Genomic DNA, 20,845 nt, shown 5'->3' with positions numbered 1-20,845 from the left:
GCTCTCCATGCACCAAGGCGGTCCACATCAGGAGGGCCTGAGCCCCCTTGGGAAAGTTTTTAAAAAGCCCACCTAGCCTGGTTCTCTGATTGATTGATTTTGCCTTTTGCTCCCTCTGGCCTCTTAGCGAGTCGAGCAACAAGGAGAACAATTCCCACCCCGAGTGGAGTTTCACTACCGTGCGGAAAAAGCCGGACGCCAAGAAAGTGCAGAACGGAACAGTAGGTTCAGCCAGCATATTTATCACTTCTTCAAAAGGGATTTCTTTGGCTTTTATTAGATGAGAGAAGGAGCCCTGAGAAGGTTTATTTATTGCAGTTATACATCTCCAGGTTATTTGTACCCCGGGTCAGAATAGAATAGAATAGAATAGAATAGAATAGAATAGAATAGAATAGAATAGAGTAGAGTAGAGTAGAGTAGAGTAGAGTAGAGTAGAGTAGAGTAGAGTAGAGTAGAGTAGAGTAGAGTAGAATTCAATTCAATTCAATTCAATTCAATTCAATTCAATTCAATTCAATTCTTTATTGTCCAAGTGTGATTGGACACACAAGGAATTTGTCTTGGTGCATCTGCTCTCGGTCTACATAAAAGAAAAGATATGCTCATCAAGAATCATAAGGTAAACACTTAATGATAGTCATAGGGTAAAATAAGCAATCAGGAAACAATATCAATATAAATCGTAATGATACAAGCAACAAAATTACAGTCATACAGTCATAAGTGGGAGGAGATGGGTGATAGGAACAATGAGAAGATTAATAGTAATGCAGACTTATTGAATAGTTTGACAGTGTTGAGGGAATTATTTGTTTAGCAGAGTGATGGCACTGTAAACTGTCCTTGTGTCTACTTGTTCTGGTGTGCAGTGCTCTATAGCATCGTTTTGAGGGCAGGAGTTGAGACAGTTTACGTCCAGGGTGTGAGGTTAAAAATCTTTAAAACGGTGCCACCGTTCCCATTAAGAGATACCCAAATTAAGAGGTCACTCTGCCAGTCGTTTGTGGGCAAGACATCTCCCAATTGAACAGGCCTGACTCGCCTGCTTTCCCACCTGGAATTGCCAGCTGGATAGACGTGGCGTGCGATGCTTCGGACTTAAGCTTTCTCGAGATTTCAGGGTGCTTGAAATGCTGCGTCTGAAAACGTCCCTTCTAACTCTCTAGGACCAAGATCTCCTGAAAACCTTGGGCTGTTTAAGCCTGATCATCAATCCCGTGTTTGCAGAGGTGAGTCTCTTGACACCCCCCCCCCCTTTGGGCCCTGCACGGCTGCCGCCGAAGCCCTTCACCCTCACCCTGCTCTCTCTGCCCCCTGCTCAGCTGAAGCAGCAAGACTCCAACAACGCCAACAAGAGGCAGGCCATCGAAGAGCTGGAGAAGAGCATCAGCCTGGCAGAAGCCGCCAGCCCCGGGATCACCGACAAGATGGTCAAGAAGCTGATGGAGAAATTTCAGAAGTAAGATCTGGGATGATTATTTGGGTTACGACCAGAATTGAGCCCCAGATTTCCCTTCTGAAGCAAGAAGAGCTGTTTTGTCCCATTTTATCAGCCTTCCTTGCCGCACTTGTTAACCCAGGAAGCGGGACTAGGGCCGGGGCCGCTGAAGGAGGGGAAACGGGGTGACGCGGGGCGGCATGCAGGAGGAGGCCTTTGATAGATTAGGCCAGGCCTGGGCAGAAAATAAGTAGATAGGTAGAAATTCAAAAAAACAAAACAAAAAACCCCTACCTTTTTCTGTGGGCGTGGCTAGGTGAGGTGGTCATGTGACTGAGTGGCCGTGAGTGATGTCACGTTGGCCACGCCCACTCAGTCACATGACACACCAAGCAAGCCACGCCCACAGAACCGGTAGCAAAATTTTTGAAACCCACCACTGCACAAGTCCCTTTTTTTCAGTGCCGCTGTAACTTCAAACGGTCACTAAGCAGACGTAAGTCGAGGGCTGCCTGTATTCGCGGAAGACACACACACACACACACACACACACGTAGCTGTGATGCCCTGACGGAATCTTCCCCTCCTGGCTTTTCTCTCTCCCCAGGTTCTCTGCCAATGACTCCTGAGGAAGGACCCACCCCCTGGGCCCCCCACCCCCAGGATGCCGTCCCACCCGGACGCGTCTCCTTGCAGCCCACCAAACCCTTCTCTGGCTCGGCTTCTTTTCCTGAGTTCCTGTGCCTTTCGGGATCATCGCAATAGATTTTTTTTTTTTTTGATGATCGCGGATTCGGATTTAAGGATTTAACTCCACTCTTTTGTAAATGGCATACGTGCTTTCTTTCTTTTCTCTTTTCCTTCCTTCCTTCCTTTCATTTTTTTTTTTTGTAAAGAGCGACTTTTAATATTTTAGTTCCCAACTTCTTTAATCCAGCTCAAACGAGACAAAAACCGTCTGTGCCGTTTGCTTCTTAGGTGCAGCCGGGGGGCTCTCAATTGCCAACTGCCCCAGGCGGATCGGCCTCCTCTACAAATCTGGAGCCTTTTTTTTTTTTTTTTTTTTTTAAACTTCACAGAAAACATCTTTCGGGAGCGTTTGGGTTTCTCTTCTACTCTGCCTGAGTTGCAGATCTCCTACAGTCCCCCCAAAGCCAGGCTCGGCACGTAACTTTTAGGCGCGAAGGCTGCACGGAAGCACTTCTCCATTTGGGCCCCGCCGTCTTTCTCCGGGCCCGTGCTGCCGAGTGTGAGGAACTGGCCACAGCCTCCGCTCGCTTGGAATTTGGCACAGTGTTTTATTTGGGGTGGGGGGTGTCACCTCCGCCTGAAAGCAATACGTCAACGGCTTGGCCAGTTATCCTGTGTACAGTTTGTATGTACCCCTTTTGTAGAGCAAGATATCCCAGCGGCAGCGGGGCAAGGGGTCAGGTGTAAAAGGAAACCAAGATGGCAGCTGGGGGCCACGCCTATGAAGCCCACTCCTCCTCCTCCTCTTTTTTTTTTTTTGTTCATTTAAAAAAAAAACACGCATTGCACACGAAAGGGGTAGGCTGCAGTGGCATGGACACAGCCGCCGTTTAGGTTCCCTAGAGGCCCCCCTCCTTCCCTCCTCCCCACGCAAAAGAAACGTTCATCATGGTAAGAAATTTTAAAGCAATATGGTTGAAAGGTTTTTGGGGTGGGGGGATTGGCAATAATGGACCCAATTCGACCCGAGTTTTTTCTCCCTGGAGTAAAATTGGATAGAAAGGAAAACATGTGCTGTCAGGTCCGAGCAGTACCTGAAATTGTGTCACCAGCGTTTTGTGGGGTGTGTATGTGGGTTTTTTTTCCCCCCCCCTGTTGTAAGATATTGATCGACTTACGAAGTCCTTTACGTGTATCCACAACCCGTTAATTTCCCCCTCCTTCCCAAAGTGTATTTTTAAATATCTATTTACCAGTTAATAAGCAAATAATTGAGTTATAGATATTCTTTCACGGAAAAAAGATAAGTACTGTGCAGTACAGAGGTGATTTTTCTTTTCTTTTTTTTTCAGAAAAGGTAGAAGAAATTATAAACTTGCTTTCGATTATATATTTATGGTACTGTTTGAGATGAGGTTCTCTCTCTTTTGCCTTTTCAACCCAGTTTGTATATTATGCTATCGAAGTGTGTTGTATTTCAGTCTTTGGTTGTGGAAGTGTGGGTGTAAATTTATTTTTGATAAAAAGTCTGGATATGTTTAATTTTATAGTTCAGATCTGCACATTTTTTTTTCTTTTTCTTTTTTCGTTTGGTTTTTGCACAGCATTCATTTTAAAGGATTTGAAGTGTATCAGCCAAATATGGAACGGAGTTAAATAAGAGTGCAAACAACCAGTGATTTTTGTTGTTGTTGTTGTGATTAAAAGTTGCCATTACAACCTTTTCTTTGTAAGGAAAAACAGAAAGATATAAAGACACTGGCAAGAGAGAGTGGAGAGAAATGCCAAGGGCAATTGTTTTCAATGGTGCCTACACTGTAAAAAAAAAAAAACCCACAGAGAACTTTTAACTCCTTTGTTTTAATTTTAAAGAAATGTTTGTTTAAAAAAAAATTGTTTCCTTGCTATATACCTGAAACACCATTAGAAATTTATATCTGAGGGGTGGGGGTGGGGGGGGAACAGTCTGGACATAGTTTTTGAAAACAATAATGTTACGGATTAAATAAAATATTTTTATAAACGCAGAAGCCGTATAAGTTGTAAATACAGTTTGATGCGAAGCTTTACAAAATAACCGTATCATCCGAGCAGAACCGTTGCGCTCCTTCTTCCCGGCCTCTCTTAGTTCTGTAAATCTGTTTATAGATGGAAGCTTCTTTCACACTTTTGAGGAAGGGAAACGCAGAAAGTCAAAAGGGTTTCAAAAAAAAAAAAAAAAAAACCCACACACAAATAAATATTTAAGTTCTATAACCTTCTGTGGTCATTGTGTGATTGTGTCCCACCAAAAACACCTGAGCCAAGGATCAGTTAAGGAGGCAAGTCACGTTTTTTGCAATCCTTCTGGCCAAGGATTATGGACAATGAAGACCAGTGCATCCGAAGGGACCGTAGGTGGGAAAAAGCGTTATTTGTCCTGCAAGGAAAACCACCCCTCATTGCCCAAGCCAAAGGAACATCTTTAAGAATGGCTCAATCTTGAGAAGCTTCAGGAGAGAATTTGCAGAGAAGGCTCTCAACCTCTGACACAGTCGCATGTAAACTGGATTTTTTTAAAAATGTGCGGTAGATAAGACAGTCTCTGCTGGTCCTGAGTTCCTTGTTCCAGGGTACCGAGCCAGTTTTTGGGGATCGAGGGTCAAAATAGGACCCCTTTGGCTGAAATCCAACCAGCTGAATAATTGCAATGACAGAACAGAAGGTAGGAAGATGCTGTAAAGGAAGGGTGTCTAATCATCATCTGTGGACTTCCAACTCCCAGCATCGCTGGCTGGGCAATTCTGGGAGTTGGAAGTCTACCGGTCTTTAAAGTGGCCGAGGTTGGACGCCCCTGCTCTAAAGGAAAGCTTGTGTGGTTTTCCTCTGGGCTGCTGGGCTTAGACAACCCCACGAGTGGGAACTGAACGCCATCAGTTCAGCATCGCAAGCCCTTGAAGAAATCCCCCCCCCCAATCTTTAAAATCCACGATGGAAAAGTGAGTAACAACCAGGACTGGGAAAACATCCATGCCCCACATAAACCTGAGAACCGCATACAGTACAGGTGAGCTGGCTCTGTGACTGGCAGCATCCTACGAATCGTCAGGCTCCACCCTGTAGGTGGACGCCACTCAGTCTTCACGCCACCTCTGCATTTTGGCATTTCTAGCAACCCCGCAGCTCACAATTGGAAGCTTTAAAGAAGAAAAAGGAAACGGTAGCAATGCCAGTTCAAATCCCAATTGTTGACTTGTAGCAAACTTAATTCTTTTTTCCCTTCTTTTCTGGGCTTAATCAGTGATTGATTTAGGAAATCCCCTAAACTTGATGCAAAATTTAATTTGTCCAGTATTGTATTTATGATCCCCTCTCCCAAATATGTACTAAATCAATGAACTTGTCCCTTTCAGGAAAAGAAACTCCTGATATCTAATTCTGCTTTTAACCCTTTAACAGTGTCAATGAATTCAGCAGGGTTTTTTTTAAATTCACAAATAACCTGACCAATTGGCAATATGCCACGTACTTTTGACCTGTGCTGTCTACATAAAATAATTGGAGGTGCTCTCGGGATCATTGATGGTGGCAGCAGGAACCAGAGACTCCTCTCCCTCCAGCTGGAGGCTCCCCGAGGAGAGGTGAATTCGCACCTGGGGTCTTTTGAGAACCCTCCCGTAGAGGGCATAGTAGTCTGGGAGGAGGTCCGAATCGGAGTCGCTGGATTCGGTCCCACTGCCTGCATAACGCTCTGTGGTTCTCTGGACTTGGGGAGGTTCCGGGAAGGGCAGCTGGGTGAGCAGGCATTGCAAGAGGTCAATCTTCCTGCTGGTCAAGACAGGGCAGGGTCCGAGAGGGCGGAACTCGGAGCCGCAAGGGAATCTGCTGGCTTTGACGTCCGACTGGCTCCAAGATCTTTTGGGGGCCTCCTGAACACCGTAGTCAAAGACGTTCTCGTCATCATCTTCCTCCATGCTAAGGTGGGTGATGTAGGTTGCCTGGGGCAGGGCCGGGGGCCCCAACAACTTGGGATGGGCTGCAGCTGGATTCCTTTGTGGCTTCATGGGTGCCTCGCAGGGGTTGACCTCCACAACTCTTTCCTCAGCACGGTCGACGGTGGGGCTTTTGGGGTACTGAGGTGGCCGGTCCACGTAGAAGAAAACTGGAGGAGAAGCCACCTCCAAGGGCTGACTGGACGCTGCTACGTAGGGGACATCGGTGTACATCAGCTGCTGCCTTGGGCTCCTGTCTCTCATGTTACTCAGGGAAGGGCTCTTGCTGGGGCCGTCCAGCTTGGAGCTGGGCTGGAAAGAGGTCAGGGGGCTCCTTGGCCCGTAGAGACTGCCCGGTTCCCAATCGTGGTCCAACTCCGTGTAGACCACCGGGAAGGCAGAGCTGCTTTGGGAATGGAGCAGCAGCAACCTTGGGTCGGCTTCTGGTTTCGACCGCTCCAGTTCATCCGCAAAGATGACTTCCACAGCCGAGTTCCTCCGTCGGTTGTCCAGGGTGGGTTCGGAAGTGTGGATGCCGTTAGCGCCGTAGTAGCCCCCCATGGTGCCGTAGACAAGCCGCAGGTCTTCCATCTGTGGGGAAAGCGAGGCATCAATGCTTAAGCTAAGGCGAAAAGTTTAGGCTGCCTTCTTGAGGCCTCCAGAGGCCATTTCTGATGCCGCTTTGTCACCCAGAGGTGACCCAACAATCCATGTTAGGCTTCTTTGGGCTGGACTTGAAGGAAGAATCTGCAAATCCCACTTACTTACTCCATCCCTTCAACCACACCAAAGCCAGCAAAACGGGCGGAAACTCCTATTTTTAAGGTGCACCAAGATGCATATTTTGCTCATGGGGTGGGGGGCATGGCTGCTACCTTGAGCCTTTCTTTTACCCCCTCCCCAAGAAATCCCCCTGACTCAAATTACATACTTGTTTGGAAACATCCGTTAGCAGATCCGGGGAGGACCGGCATTGCCTGTCATGGTAGCGAGAGGAATAGTGTTTCCTGAAAGAGAGAAACCAACCCAAAGTCTGGAAACGGGTATTTTAAACTCTCTTCCATTCCTGAAGCTTCTCCAACCTTCCGGCCAGCGACTTCTCCTGCGACAGCCTTGCAAGGAGAGGTTCGCAGCGGGATTGTTAGCCCAGCAAGATGCACAAAGATTGGGGATCTCATTACTTAGCAGGAGAGACATTTCTGCCGTGCTGTTCATGGGGTTCGTTCTCAAGAAAGCCCAGCTGTCCCTTAATTTGTGGGTGTCTCTCCCTCCCACTTGGGAAACTTCAGGGTACCTTGCAGGCTTTTATAGAGGAGGAGGAGGAGGTGAGGAGAAATCTATGAAGAAGGTTGCAAGGTGACTGGAGGAAAAATATGAATGGCTTAATTGCCGGCCATCAACACCGCCATCAACAAATAAGAAGCCGCACCCAACCACATAAACACAACATATATAGACTAGCCCCGTGATGGCGAACCTATGGAACGCGTGCCACAGGTGGTATGTGGAGCCATGTCACCTGGCACGCCAGCTTAGCTCCGGGAGTCTTTGGAGGCTGGGGACCGCAAAAAACATCACTTTCTGTCCAACTGGAAGTTGGGAAATGGGCCATTTCGGGCCTCCGAGGGGGTGGGGAAGGCTGTTTTCACCCTCCCCAGATGCATAGAGAGGATCTGGAGCCAGGTGAGAAAGAAAAACGGGCCATCACATGCCAAGAGCAGGGTACGGGGCGCATAGAATTATGGGTGTGGGCACATGTGCGTGCGAACCTCCCTTGCTCCCCCCCTTCCTGGCACGTGATGGCAAAAAGGTTAGGCATCACTGGACTAGCCCAAGGCACACATTTTGGTGAGAGAGAGGCTCTCCGGGCTCCAAGCACGAGTCCAAAAGCTCGGAAGACCAAACCTCTGGTCCTGGTTGGACCGACCCAGATTGGATCCTGCGAGATGATCCTGAGACACACATGAAAACTGTTCTTCTCAACAGGTAAATTACCTCTCGAACGGCAGGCTCTTCTGCTTCCCTCTGGTCCCGTGTTCCAGCAGCTGCCTCTGAGTTCTCCCACTGTGGTTGCAAAGAGAGAAGGAGTCCAAGAGTAGTTGCCTCTGCAGCACCCACCGAAGGCCCCCCAAACTGCACCCACCAAAAAGTTTTGAATCCGTCCCTTGGGGAGGAAGAATCCCCAGCCCCTCCAGGAGCTTACAGTTTTAATATTTCACACCTGGAAAAGGCAAGAAATCAAGAGAAGGAAAGAGGAAGAACTTGTGGCGGACAGAGGCAGCCATGGGCACCCAGACTAGAGAATGTGGCTGGCATCCTGGTTCCCCCAAAATTACCGTATTTTTCGGCATATAAAACGCTCCGGACTATAAAACGCACCTACCTTTTTTGGTGAGGAAAACAAGAAAAAGAAATCTGCCTCTGCCTCCCAGCAATTTTGCCTCCTTGCAGCAAACAGCAAACAGCCTGCTTTAGTTTCATTTTCGTTTTCAGCATAGCTTGATTAGCACAAGAAAAAAAAAATCTGCTCCCAGCAATTTACCTCCTTGCAGCAAGCAGCAGAGGCCCCCGCAAAACAGCTGAGAGCAAAACAGCTGAGAGTCGGGAGGCCGATCCAATCAACGTGTGCTAATTAGGCTGTGCTGAAGCTGAAAGGAGCCGTTTCTTCTTGCTGCTTGCTGCAAGGAGGAAAACTGCTGGGAGGCAGAGGCCAAAGGGTGGGGGCCACTGGGTGGGAGGGGCTACATTCAGTGTATAAGACTCACCTAAATTTTCACCCCCTTTTAGGGGGGAAAAAGGTGTGACTTATACTCCGAAAAATACGGTACCTGTAACGGAAACTGGAGCCTTTGCTGCAGAGAAAGGCTTTGGGTTTTGACTTTGGCTCCGTAGAGAGGCGGAAGAAGGCATGGTATTCGACGCACGTCTTCCAAAAAGTCTTGCAGGTGTCGCGACTCGCCATGGCGAACTCCAGGGTATCTTTGCAGAGAGCCTGTTGGGGATGGAGAAGGCAAAGACAATGGTTCAGTCCAGGGCTTCTCCACCTTAGCAGCTTTCAGACAGGTAAGACTTCCATTCCCAGAATTCTTCGTTTGCATGACAGCCTGGAATTTCATCGTTGTCTCTCATCATCCTTGCTCTGCTTAACTTTTCCAGATCAGCCGGCATCCAATATTTCTGGAAACTGAGGCTAGGGAATAGCGAAATTAGAGTTGGAAGGGGCCTTGGAGGTTCTCTAGTCCAACCCTCTGCTCAGGCAGGAAACCCTAGACCATTTCAGAGAAACGGTTGCCCATTCTCTTCTTAAAAACCTCCAGTATTGGATGTCTATGGCAGTGATGGGTTTCAAACATTTTTACTACGGGTTCTGTGGGTGTGGCTTGGTGGGCGTGGTTTGATGGGTGTGGCTTGGCAGTGGCAGGGGAAGGATACTGTAAAATCTCCATTCCCATCCCATTCCAGGGAAAGGTTACAGCAAAATCCCCATTTCTTCTCAATCAGCTGAGACTCGGGAGGCAGAGAATAGATGAGGGCGGGGCCAATCAGAATTTTTACTATTGGTTCTCCGAACTACTCAAAATTTCCGCTACCAGTTCTCCAGAACTGGTCAGAACCTGCTGAAACCCACCTCTGGTCTATGGAGATTCTCAGTCCTCCAGGTCATGGTTGTCCTGAAGATGCTTTATTCAAGAGGCAGCTGGACATTCTGGTTTTTCTGAGATGTTTCGCTTCTGGGATGAGAAGCAAAACGTCTTCAAAGAAAAACCAGAAAGTCTAGTTGCCTCTTGAAAAAAGCACCTTCGGGACTCCAGTATTGGAGCACCCACAAATTTCTCCTTGGTTCTAAGTTGCTTCTCTCCTTGATTGGTTTCCACCCATTGCTTCTTGTCCTGCCCTCAGGTGCTTTGGAGAATAGCTTGACCGACTCTTCTTTGGGGCAGCCCCTGAGATATCGGAAGACTGCTATCATGTCTCCCCCGGTCCTTCTTTTCATCAGACTAGACATACCCAGTTCCAGCAACCCTGTTTTAGCCTCCAGCCCTCTAACCCTCTTTGTTTTTGCTCTTCTTTGATTGTTGGTGGAAGGCCCCAGAAACCCTTCCTTTTTCCTCCTGCGATCCACCCCAAACAATTTGGAACTTGGTTGCAGCGATGGTCTGCCAGCCGATCAGCCAGCCTACCGGCTGCCTCCATTGATCATTTCTGCAGAGAGTGTGAGTGTCTTAGACCAGAGAAATATCACCCAACCCCCACACATAGACATTGACACACAGAGACATCCCAACCCCCAGGTACCGAAACGTTGGCGTGAAGCTTGATCAAGAAATGCTTCCGTTTGAAACTCAGTTTCCGGATTTTGGACCAGTTGAAGGTATTAATCTTGGTGTTGCCCTGAAAAATGAAGAGCCAACAAGCAAGAAGATCAGGGGTGTTCAACCTTGAATTCCACAGCTGGCCGGGGAATTCTGGGAGTTGAAGTCCACAGGTCTTAAAATGGCCAAGGATGGGCACCCCTGAAGTAGATGGAGACACGACCAGGAACACCTGACAGTATCCAGTTGTGGAAGGAGGCTCACGGAGAAGTTGACTCACGGAGAACCCTTTTCCGTGGCTTGGCCTGAGGCCGCTCAACACCCAGCACAAAGTGGGGGCTATATACATTTTTAAAATAAATATATATATTCTTTTCATTTTAGAGCTCTTCCTAGCTGCCTCTTCTGCACCAACGGAACGTCAAAACCAGGAATCCTCCTTAACCAACAGTTGCTTAGTCAGTGGTTGCAGCAGAGTTCAATGTATTGTCTCATTCTTTTTCTTCCTACAGTTTTGCTGGAGAAAACCCTCGTTTTTGCACCCAGAAAACAAAGCAGGCTGCCCCCCCCACTCCCCGTTTCCCTTGCTCCTTGCCCAGCTGTGGGCGAAGGCTGTCGCGGAGTCATCGCCTACGTTTGCCAGCACACGCTCTCACCAAAGTCTGCGTCTCCCCTGAACAGAGAGCTGCAGAACCATATAATTGCCACAAAAATGAGGCTGCTATTCTCGGCAGAAAATTATACGGCCAAGAGTTCGTCTCCCTACTGTGCTACACATGGCACATCTGACATGGCAGCAGTTGGGTTTAGCAAGGAAAGGCAGGCGTCGAGGCGCCCACATCAGAGGGTGCTGGGCGAAGCCACGAACGGAATGGAGACCCCGCCGAGAGATTTTTCTCAGATATTCACTCTGGCTTCCCGGGGAGGCAATTCCCCAGACTGTACTTAAAGCAGGAAGCTTTTAATTAACATTAGAAAGGACATTTGCTGATCAGCTTCCAATGCCTCCATTCAGTTCTCAAAGAGGTCCCTCTAGAATGATTGACAGCTGCCAAAAGGGCTCCACACAGCGCTGCTTTAACGCTGAGGGCACCAGGGGACAGAATGCCGCCAGCTCAAAGAATTCACACATTGGCAGCTTCACCTATTGGGTATCTTGCTCGGAAAGGTGTCCTAATAAAAAATTATGGTTACCCGCAGTACCAGGACTCCCATGTGGGTAACTGCCAGGTTGATCTGGGTCCCTTCTCCGTCACTGGCAGGATGTGGACGGATGCCGTACATCTCCAGCTTCCTCGCTATGTCCAGGAGCTGCACATCGGATTCAGCTGGAGTTTTGCCCCTGGAAAGAAAAGATGATGGGGTCAGTAACTCAGCCAGAGAGGAGGGCCTGGCTGTGTACCCCTTGTTTTTGGGCTTAACCAGGATGTTTCCCTCTCAGTTCTGTTGCTCCCAGTTTGGAGACTGGAAATCTCTCTCTTCTCAAATGTCTGATTTCCAGTTCAGAAAGTCCCGTGGAATGAAACTTTCTATGTGCGGAAGTTTTAATGTCATTCAAGCTCTCACTACTCCAAGGGATCCTGAGCAAAAGTAAAGCACCTAGTTGGGTAATGAAACATCTGCAAGAAAACACAGAAGTTCAGAGAGCACCAAGTCCTCCTCCTCCTCTTCCTTATTGCAAACCCCACTCCCTTCTAGCACTGATGCTGTTACCTATTTGAGCAATGAAATGTCTGCAAGGAAGCTGCCAAGCTCAGAGAGAACCCAGGAGCCCTTAAAAAATGAAAAAAAGCGAGCGGAGAAGACCAGTCACTTACATGTGCTTCTTATGATAGCGCATGATGCTGTTGCTCAGGTCATCTTGGTTCAGCAAGTATTTGTGCGTTTCCAAGTGCTTTCGGTCCATCTCTTCATGGAAATCGCCCAGTGCAGCTGCAGGAACAATCGACACAATGAAGAACACGTCTGGTCAACGGAATTGGCTTTATTTGGTGGTCACACAACCCTGGTCCTTCAACAAAAAGTAAAAAGGTAAAGGTTCCCCTTGCACATATGTGCTAGTCGTTCCCGACTCTAGGGGGCAGTGCTCATCTCCGTTTCAAAGCCGAAGAGCCAGCACTGTCTGAAGACGTCTCCGTGGTCATGTGGCCAGCATGACTCAATGCCAAAGGTGCACGGAGCGCTGTTCCCTTCCCACCAAAGGTGGTCCCTATTTTTCTACTTGCATTTTTTACCTGCTTTCAAACTGCTAGGTTGGCAGAAGATGGGACAAGTCACGGGAGCTCACCCCGTTACGCGGCACTGGGGATTCGAACCACCGAACTGCCGACCTTTTTGATCGACAAGCTCAGCGTCTCAGCCACTGAGCCAACAAAAGCCAGGAGCAAAATCAGGACCAGCCCACGGCAGAAGTGGGGAGGGGGAAGAAATGCCTCCTCCTACCCCGTGTGTTACCCGTTGGGGACCTTTCCCTCCCCAAGACCCAACCGCATCCTTGCCCTTCTCTTCCTCTCCAGCTGAAGGACCCTCCAAGGCTCAGGGACTCACATTGTAGGAGATGCGAAACCATCAGAGCCGAACTGTTGTCGCTGCACGGGAGCTTCCCGCAGGCCAGGTCCTTCTTGAGCTGAAGGGTGAACAGGTACCTGCAAAGACATTTTCCAGGGCTCTCACTGCTCTGGGTTCCCCTTCCTCTGGAGAGGTGACACAGGGTGGGGTCTCGATGTACGACCACATTTGGGAATCGGAATTTCCGTTGCTGAGCAAGACGCTGCTAACGGGGTTGTGTTTACAACAATTTTCCCACCGTTGTTAAAGGAGCCGTTTATTAAGCGAATCCGGCTTCCCACATTGACTCTGCTTGTCAGACGCCAGCTGGGAAGATCCCAAAGAGCCAAATGCTGATCCCCTGAAGACGGGGATGTTGTGATGGATTGTATAGTGTGCACACTGGTGCTAAGTCATTTTTTTCCAGGGCTGTTGCGAGTTTGAACGGTCACTTCACAAAATAGTCCAGGACTTAATGTTTATGCTTCTCTCTGCTTCTTAAGGACTAGAAACTTGAATGTAAGTTTCTTAAGGACTAGAAACTTGAATTTAAAAGGAATCCAATCTGAATCCAGCGTTGTTTGCTAAGGATATGGAGCCCGTGTCAAAGACTATCCCTTGTTTTTATGGCATTATTTGCCTAGTTCATCTGTTTAGCAATGCCCTATTAAATATACTTAATATTCCTTCAAATACTTCCTGCCTCCTCTATTGTTGTCACAGCAATAACAACAATAAATTACAAACAGTTTAAACAGGGAGCTGCATTTCATCAAGCCTTCTTTTTAAACCGGCATACAAAAGGAGATACACCGTTCTTCAGGATGCAATTATGCCTCTATTTATTTTAAAAGGGAAGCCTCAGGAGACGAGCAAAAATAGTGGGGGGGGGGAAACAATAGAACGAAACGAAGCAACGAAAAGCAACATGCAGCCTACCTTGTCAACTCTTCTTTAAGATGACCAGGATCCACTGGGAAAAATTTCACCATAAATTTGAAAAGAATGTCCTTAGGATCTTAAAACACAACATCTTCATAAGTTTGGTTTCAAAAAGTCTGTCGGGAACATTTACACACAGCTTTTCATTTGAAAAACGGTCCTTTCGCTAAAGACAGCCATTCCCACCGGCCCCTGAGAAGGATCCGTCCTTCCCTCCTTCCTCTACCTCAGGGGTCTCCAAACTTGGCAACTTTTAAGACTCGTGGACTTCAACTCCCAGAATCCCCCAGTCGGCATAAGTGGGACTTCAACTCCCAGAATTCCCCGCTGGCTTGGGAATTCTGGGAGTTGAAGTCCACCCATCTTCAAGTAGCTGAGACTGAGAAACGCTTCACTAGTGAAAACACACAGGTTTCTGAGGACGTTTTTTTCACCCAGCACATTGCATTTTCACCCAGACTGGACTGAGGGGTTTTTTAATTATTTTAATGGATTTTAATATATGTTTAAATTATATATTGATACATTTATGTATTTTATGTTTTATTGGGTTTGTTTTTATTTGTTGGGAGCCGCCCTGAGTCCTACGGAGATAGGGCGGCATACAAATTATATTAAATAAATAAATAAAATAATTTTTTCTATTCCCCCCCCCCCCGGACTTTTCTTGAATCCTTTGAGAGTAGCAAGCAGGTCTTTGCAAAGAACTTTGCTTATCACCTGCCCTGTAAAGTTTGCCAGTCCTAAAATCCATGTAAGGCAATACTCAGATGGGGACTTTATCCTCAGCTCTTAAATACTCAAAAAAATAAGCCAAAAAGAAGACCCCTCCCCCTGTCTCCTCCTCCTAGTCAATGCCCTTTAAGAAGCCCCCAGATTGGCAATGGAAGCAATTCTTGAAGGCAGTTAATTGACCTTCTAACATATTGTTTTTGTGGGGGGTTCCTGGTGCTCTCAGTTTGGTTGCTTTCTTGCAAACTTTTCATGACCCAACTAGGTAACATCAGTGCTAAAAGGGAATAGGGGGAGGAGGAGGAGGAGGAAGAGGAGGGGGACTGTGGGATCCTTGGTACTCTGAGCTTGGCTGTTTTCTTGAACACGTTTCACTACCAGACACCTAGTATTAATGCATTAATGCACTGATATTACCTAGTTCAACAAAACCCATCCCTTCTAGCACTGATGATGTTACTTAGATGGGTCATAAAACGTCTGCAGGAAAACCACCAAGCTCAGAGAGCACCAGGGACCCCACACTTCGACCCTGAGCGACAAATATTCTCCTTAATTGAGACGGTTTTTCCAATGGCACGTTGGTGGCTTCTGAGCGTCAACAAGAGCCCCTCCTGCCCTACAAGGGCTGAGGGGGCATCACCCCCCCTCAACCAGCAGCAAGGACGACTAGATGGTTCCCAGGCTGGAGAGCAGCTTCTGAGCCTCCCTGCTTTCTACTGAGGGGCATAAAGGGGGCTGGGACCTCTTCCTCCCACGCTTCCACCTCCGCCTTCTCCAAGGTACTTACTTTTAATCTGCTTGGTGATGGGCTTGAGAAGTTCCAGCCAGGCCTGCAAAGAGAGAAGGGCAGCCAACTGTAGAGGGGGGAACATCTTGACTGAGCCAACTGCCCTCCCCTCCAACTAGTCCTTTGGGGAAGGGAAAGTCCTCTGGAAGCGAGACCCCCCCCCAAGACCCCTTTATCTTCTGTCCACTTCAGCAATTCAGTTCAGCTTCTGACCCCTTGCAGAGGGGGAGACCCATGGAAAGGGTGTGTCTAAAGCGAGCTTATTGCAATTTTAGAACCCCCCCCAGTCTCTCACTCCCCACATCCTAGCCCCATGTGGCATCCTTACACAAACATCCCCCACCCCACCCCGAGGTTAGGTCATTCCCCCTCCTGAACTTACAGCATGCCCCGCAGGGCTCCAGAACTCCAGTCCGAAATATTCTTTTTCTGCCAGGTTCAAGTGGCTGCAGCTGAGGTTAAATAATGTTTTCCCAGAAGACTTTTGCTAAAGGGCCAGAAAGAGAGGGAAGGAAGGAAGGAAGGAAGGAAGGAAGGAAGGAAGGAAGGAAGGTAGGTTAGAGAAAGAGATGGAAGGAAGGAAGGTTAGAGAAAGAGATGGAAGGACAGAAGGAAGGAAGGTTGGAGAAAGAGATGGAAGGAAGGAAGGAAGGAAGGAAGGAAGGAAGGAAGGAAGGAAGGAAGGAAGGAAGGAAGGAAGACATAATGTAGAGAGAGACAGAAATAGAGTTCTGTGCCAAAGAAAAAGGCAGAAGCCTCATGTCTCCTATTTCCAGAGTCTCTGCTTTCTTCAGTCTGCTCAGGGTCTTGAGTTTGAAGAGGGTTGGGGTAAAAAGGGGGTGTATCTTTTTTAATGCTTCCACCTCATTTCCTAGCACTACTGCATCTCTAAAGCTCCAGTTATTAACCAAACGTAGCTCCTGTTGAAAAGCCTAAGAAAGGCCAAACCATTTTAGTGCCAGGATGGAAGACCACAAGGTAACTCCACAGGGAAGTTCAAAAATGACCCGGAAGGTGGCGCCCAGAAAAATGACACAAACATGGGTGTGAAATCCCTAGGAAGGGAAACCAAACTCCTGGCATATAAGTATCTCCTTCAAAATGGTGGGTCTTTATGGAGCCCTTAAAGATTTGTGGTGGAGCAGAGTCCCTTCCCAAGTGACTTAATCGAGGGGGAGTTTGTGTCTTTGAACTTGAGAGACTCTAGTAAGTTTATTTCCTGAGTTGCCAGATGCCAAAAGTTGACCAAGAACTCTCGGTTAACTCAATTCTGCCACCTTCGATTCAGTCCTGACCTCTCAGTTGACATGAGCCAGCGTGGGAAAGGCAGGGCAATCTTAATTAAGCAGCACAAACCCATCAGTAATTAAGGCTAATTAAACAGCAATAACCCGGAAGAGTGATAAAGTTAAATACCTGATTCAGAGATTTTAAAATTTCGGGGGCAATTTCAGAACTACAAACGTTTCAATCCTTGCTAAACCAGTGACACCATCTTCCCAAACTGTTTTCCAGGCATGTTGCAGGTTCCAAAACTGCAAAAGTGGGATTCTTTAGGACATACCTGAAGTCCCCCAAGTTGGAGTAGGTTTTATTTAGATACAAGAAATCCTGTTTCTACTGAGGTTACATGCTTGCACCCCTTCCCCAAGCCGATGCCATCCATTTTTCAACCCTTATTAAATTACACTGGCATCCCACTTTAATTAGTTGCATGCCACTCATTTCTGCTTCCAGATTTCAAAGTTGGTTATTCTATTTATCAAATTTATATGCGGTGCGAGACGATATTCAGTGGTTATAAGATGGGCGGCCGCATAAAGGTTTTAAATAAATCAAATAAATAAAAAGGATGGAAGAAATGTGCACTACATTTTAATTTTCTATATGGGTACAGTATATATACTTTTGAGAGCGGGGGTCAGAATTTCACTTTTTAATGTGTGCTAGTGTATTCACAGAAAAAAGTGATAATAAAGGTTATCTTATCTCTTATCTTATATCTTATTATCTATCTTAATGCGAACTAAAAAAAAAATCTCAGACTCACAAAGGAGAGATAAGAGACCCAACCGCTGGGAAATTTGCAAAGTTGTCAGAGTTGCAAATATATATATATATATATATTTGAGTGGAATCAAAATAGATTTATACATTTCTGTTCCACACTAGAACTAGAAATGATGCTTTATAAAGATTGAACTTCTCTGGAGGGCCAAGCCAGACTTAGGAAACGAAACCACAGCTCCTCTTGGAAGTTTCTGGCTGGACCGGCCGGTGAGCCAATTGCTCCTGGCATCCATCCAGAGGCACCTGTCCTCTGACTTGGGCTGCCAGGGAAATTGAGGGGTTGCTGACACGCTGTGCATTGTGCTCGGTGCGAAAGCGCGCATGCTAACATCTGACAGATAATCCCTTGTTGCAGTCACGGAGGTTTAAATTGCTACCCTGGTACCAAAGAGGTAACTAGGGAAATGACAGGGTAATCACTGCCTTTTCTGGAAGGGGGGGGGAGGCGTCCTATTTCCTTACAAACAGCTGAGTGGCAACAGCAATTAAAGCAATTATCTCTGTTTATTCCTCCTGCTGCAGGATTTGGGAGCTCAAGAGACATCAGCCAGGGACTTGGAAAGGAACAGCCTGAATTGAGGCGATGATGCTTCTGGGCCTGGCTGGGAACGATGCTCTTTTCAAGCTCTTTGAGATGCTTGCAACATTCAAGGTGTTGCAGGTGTCAGGGGAGGGTATCTCCCAAATCAGGAGGGGGTTTGGAAGCACCTTTTCTGATTAACACACTTTATTCAAAGACAGGGAAGTGCGTAAACCGCAGCTGTTCCTCCTGATTATTTGCACTATCTGACCCACGCATTAAATGTTGATGGTTCCTGGGTGTTTAGGATGGTGTCCCTCAACCATGGCAGCTTGAAGAAGGATGGACTGGAGAATCCTGGGAGTTGAAGTCCTCCCATCTTCAAGATGCCAAGGTTGAGGGACACCAGCTGGAGAATCCTGGGAGTTGAAGTCCTCCCATCTTCAAGATGCCAAGTTGAGGGACACTGGCTGGAAAATTCTGGGAGTTGAAGTCCACACATCTTCAAGATGCCAAGTTGAGGGACACCAGCTGGAGAATCCTGGGTGTTGAAGTCCTCCCATCTTCAAGATGCCAAGTTGAGGGACACCGGCTGGAGAATCCTGGGTGTTGAAGTCCTCCCATCTTCAAGATGCCAAGTTGAGGGACACCGGCTGGAGAATCCTGGGTGTTGAAGTCCTCCCATCTTCAAGATGCCAAGTTGAGGGACACCAGCTGGAGAATCCTGGGAGTTGAAGTCCACCCATCTTTAAACTGCCAAGGTTGAGGGACACCAGCTGGAGAATCCTGGGAGTTGAAGTCTATCCATCTTCAAGATGCCAAGTTGAGGGACACTGGCTGGAGAATCCTGGGAGTTGAAGTCCTCCCATCTTCAAGCTGGGAAGGTTGAGGGACACTGGCTGGAAAATCATAGGAGTTGAAGTCCTCCCATCTTCAAGCTGCCAAGGTTGAGGAGCACCAGCTGGAGAATCCTGGGAGTTGAAGTCCTCCCAATGTCAACTTTAACAGAGGGCAACCTGCTCCTCTCTGGGTCTTTGGTTCCATTCTTTTCCTGCAACATTAGGATGTTTTTCCTGCCATTCGATCCAAAGGTGCCTTCTTGCAAATTAGTCTTTGTGTATTTTGTGCACAAGTCTTTGAAACAGCTTAGTTTTTTCATGAAGAACCCCTTCATATCATTAAGGCAAGAAAGGGGCACTATTGTCACTCGGCTTTTTGCTCTCTCCGTGCAGAATTTGTTAAAATCCCTTCTGTTTACTGACCTTGAAATCCACTTAAGGGACTTCCAGCTCATCCCACTGGTTCTGCTATCAAGAGCTCTGTCTATTTCAGAGAATCCATTGGAAAAGTAACCTTAGGCGATCTGTCTTTCTCTCCTTCTCTCTCTCCCTCTCTCTTTCTTTTTTTTCTTTTTAATTCCAGGACATTATGGTGACTATCTGACATCAAATGCATTGCATGCCTGGAAGGTATTCTGGAGGTTTTGAAAAGAAAGCCCAACTTTAATGGAGGTTATTTCTTGCAGCACACATAAGAAGCTAAACCCAAGAAGCAAAGTGGCAGGAGGGTGAATTGGAAAAGAAGGAAGTAAAAAATGCTGAATCTGAAATTAAAAAAAAAAAAAAGTGGGGGGAACTCAGCACCAGGGATAATCGATCCCACAAAAGTCGGTTTCGTGATTACAAGCCAGAAATCCCAGTTTCAAGGTAGACTTAACGCATCTCTGCCTCTGAGTTTCCAAGGGCTTCTGAACTATAAATCTTAAAATATTCGGCATCACGAACAGCCTATCAAGATGGAGATTAGATAGTTTTTTTAAAACAGCTAAATTATTTTGCACTTATGCTCCGTTCTGTGTACTTTTAGACCTAAAACCATCGATATTGTTGTGCTGTTCTTCCTCAATGTTTCTTCTTTAAAAATAAAGGCACATCCACATAGATGAAGCAAAAATTCTACTGCAGCTTAATTCCAAAATGTATGTTTTTATTGCCTGGAAGATTTCATTTTGAAACAGACCCCTTTATTTCTCTCTGACAGAGAGCTTTCAGAAAGATCTATCCTTTAGATAAAGGTATTAGGTAATTCCACTTTTAGCTATACGGCGAACACCATGTTTATAAAGTGCAACAATGCTAAATTTACCAAAACGATAACTTGTCTCAATGATAGCCATCATTTTGACTCACTACAAGCCTGTGATTTTAGCTGTCAGAAAGCCTCTTTTTCAGCACCTGCATCTAATTCATTCTTTGGAACATTAATTTTATAGAACAAATGAAGTAGGAGATAATTTATAAAATAGCTATTTTTAAAATTCTTAACACATTTGGGGATTACAATTCAAGATAGAGATTTAGTGGTGGACACTGTCTTTAAACTTTAAAATGATTTATTTATTATCAGATAAAACCATGATCCTTCCTCAGAAAGGGTCTTGTCCAAGGAATATTTAGAAATAGTCAAGTCCTTACTGTGAATTAGCAACTGTACAAATGTGGGGAGATGCAGACATCTGATTAAAAAAAAACAAAAACAAACCAGTACTGAAATTAAAACATCACCCAGTCCAAGAAGATCAAACAAATTCCAGCAGGCAAAATAATAGACAAGAAGCAGCGAATATACTTACATCAACCACAAAGATTTTCTGAGAGTCATCCAGAAACTGGACTTTGAGATGAAGCATCCTTAGGTGAGTGGCTCAGCAGCCAGCGAGGATGATGTTCTGTGCGATCTGAAGGGAGGGAGGGCGTCTTCCGATTCATACAGAATTTTATTCTTGGCTGGATAAAAACAGGAGCCTGGAGTGCAGATTTTTTGCAAAGG

At 46.7% G+C, this 20,845-nt stretch overlaps 2 protein-coding genes across 3 annotated transcripts in view; one reads left to right on the top strand and one right to left on the bottom strand.

Moving 5' to 3' along the window:
• The window catches only part of STK26 (serine/threonine kinase 26), a 27,693-nt gene extending 23,306 nt beyond the window's left edge, over positions 1-4,387 (top strand). The window contains exons 9-12 of the mRNA XM_034441664.2: positions 128-221; positions 1,170-1,232; positions 1,326-1,462; positions 2,049-4,387. Of these exons, the coding sequence (XP_034297555.2) occupies positions 128-221; positions 1,170-1,232; positions 1,326-1,462; positions 2,049-2,070 (316 nt within the window). The 3' untranslated portion in view covers positions 2,071-4,387. The remainder of the gene's footprint in view (positions 1-127; positions 222-1,169; positions 1,233-1,325; positions 1,463-2,048) is intronic.
• On the bottom strand, positions 4,126-20,845 carry FRMD7 (FERM domain containing 7). 2 transcript variants are annotated; one of them, XM_034441657.3, is made up of 12 exons: positions 20,649-20,845; positions 15,809-15,913; positions 15,427-15,469; positions 13,902-13,935; positions 12,963-13,060; positions 12,233-12,347; positions 11,610-11,757; positions 10,399-10,494; positions 8,931-9,094; positions 8,098-8,166; positions 7,034-7,109; positions 4,126-6,693 (listed from the first exon to the last, which is right to left on the bottom strand). In XM_034441657.3, the coding sequence occupies exons 1-12, from the start codon at positions 20,703-20,705 to the stop codon at positions 5,656-5,658; spliced, it is 2,043 nt and encodes a 680-aa protein (XP_034297548.2). In that variant the 5' UTR covers positions 20,706-20,845; the 3' UTR covers positions 4,126-5,655. The 2 variants fall into 2 exon arrangements, with proteins under 2 accessions (XP_034297548.2, XP_087733652.1); XM_087877526.1 differs by lacking the exons at positions 15,809-15,913; positions 20,649-20,845 and having other exon boundaries at positions 13,902-14,020; positions 15,427-15,454.

This window comes from Pantherophis guttatus, chromosome 12 (assembly GCF_059756535.1).
Source record: "Pantherophis guttatus breed Tessera chromosome 12, ASM5975653v1, whole genome shotgun sequence".
Lineage (NCBI taxonomy): Eukaryota > Metazoa > Chordata > Lepidosauria > Squamata > Colubridae > Pantherophis > Pantherophis guttatus.
This window is presented reverse-complemented; position numbering and strand designations above follow the sequence as displayed.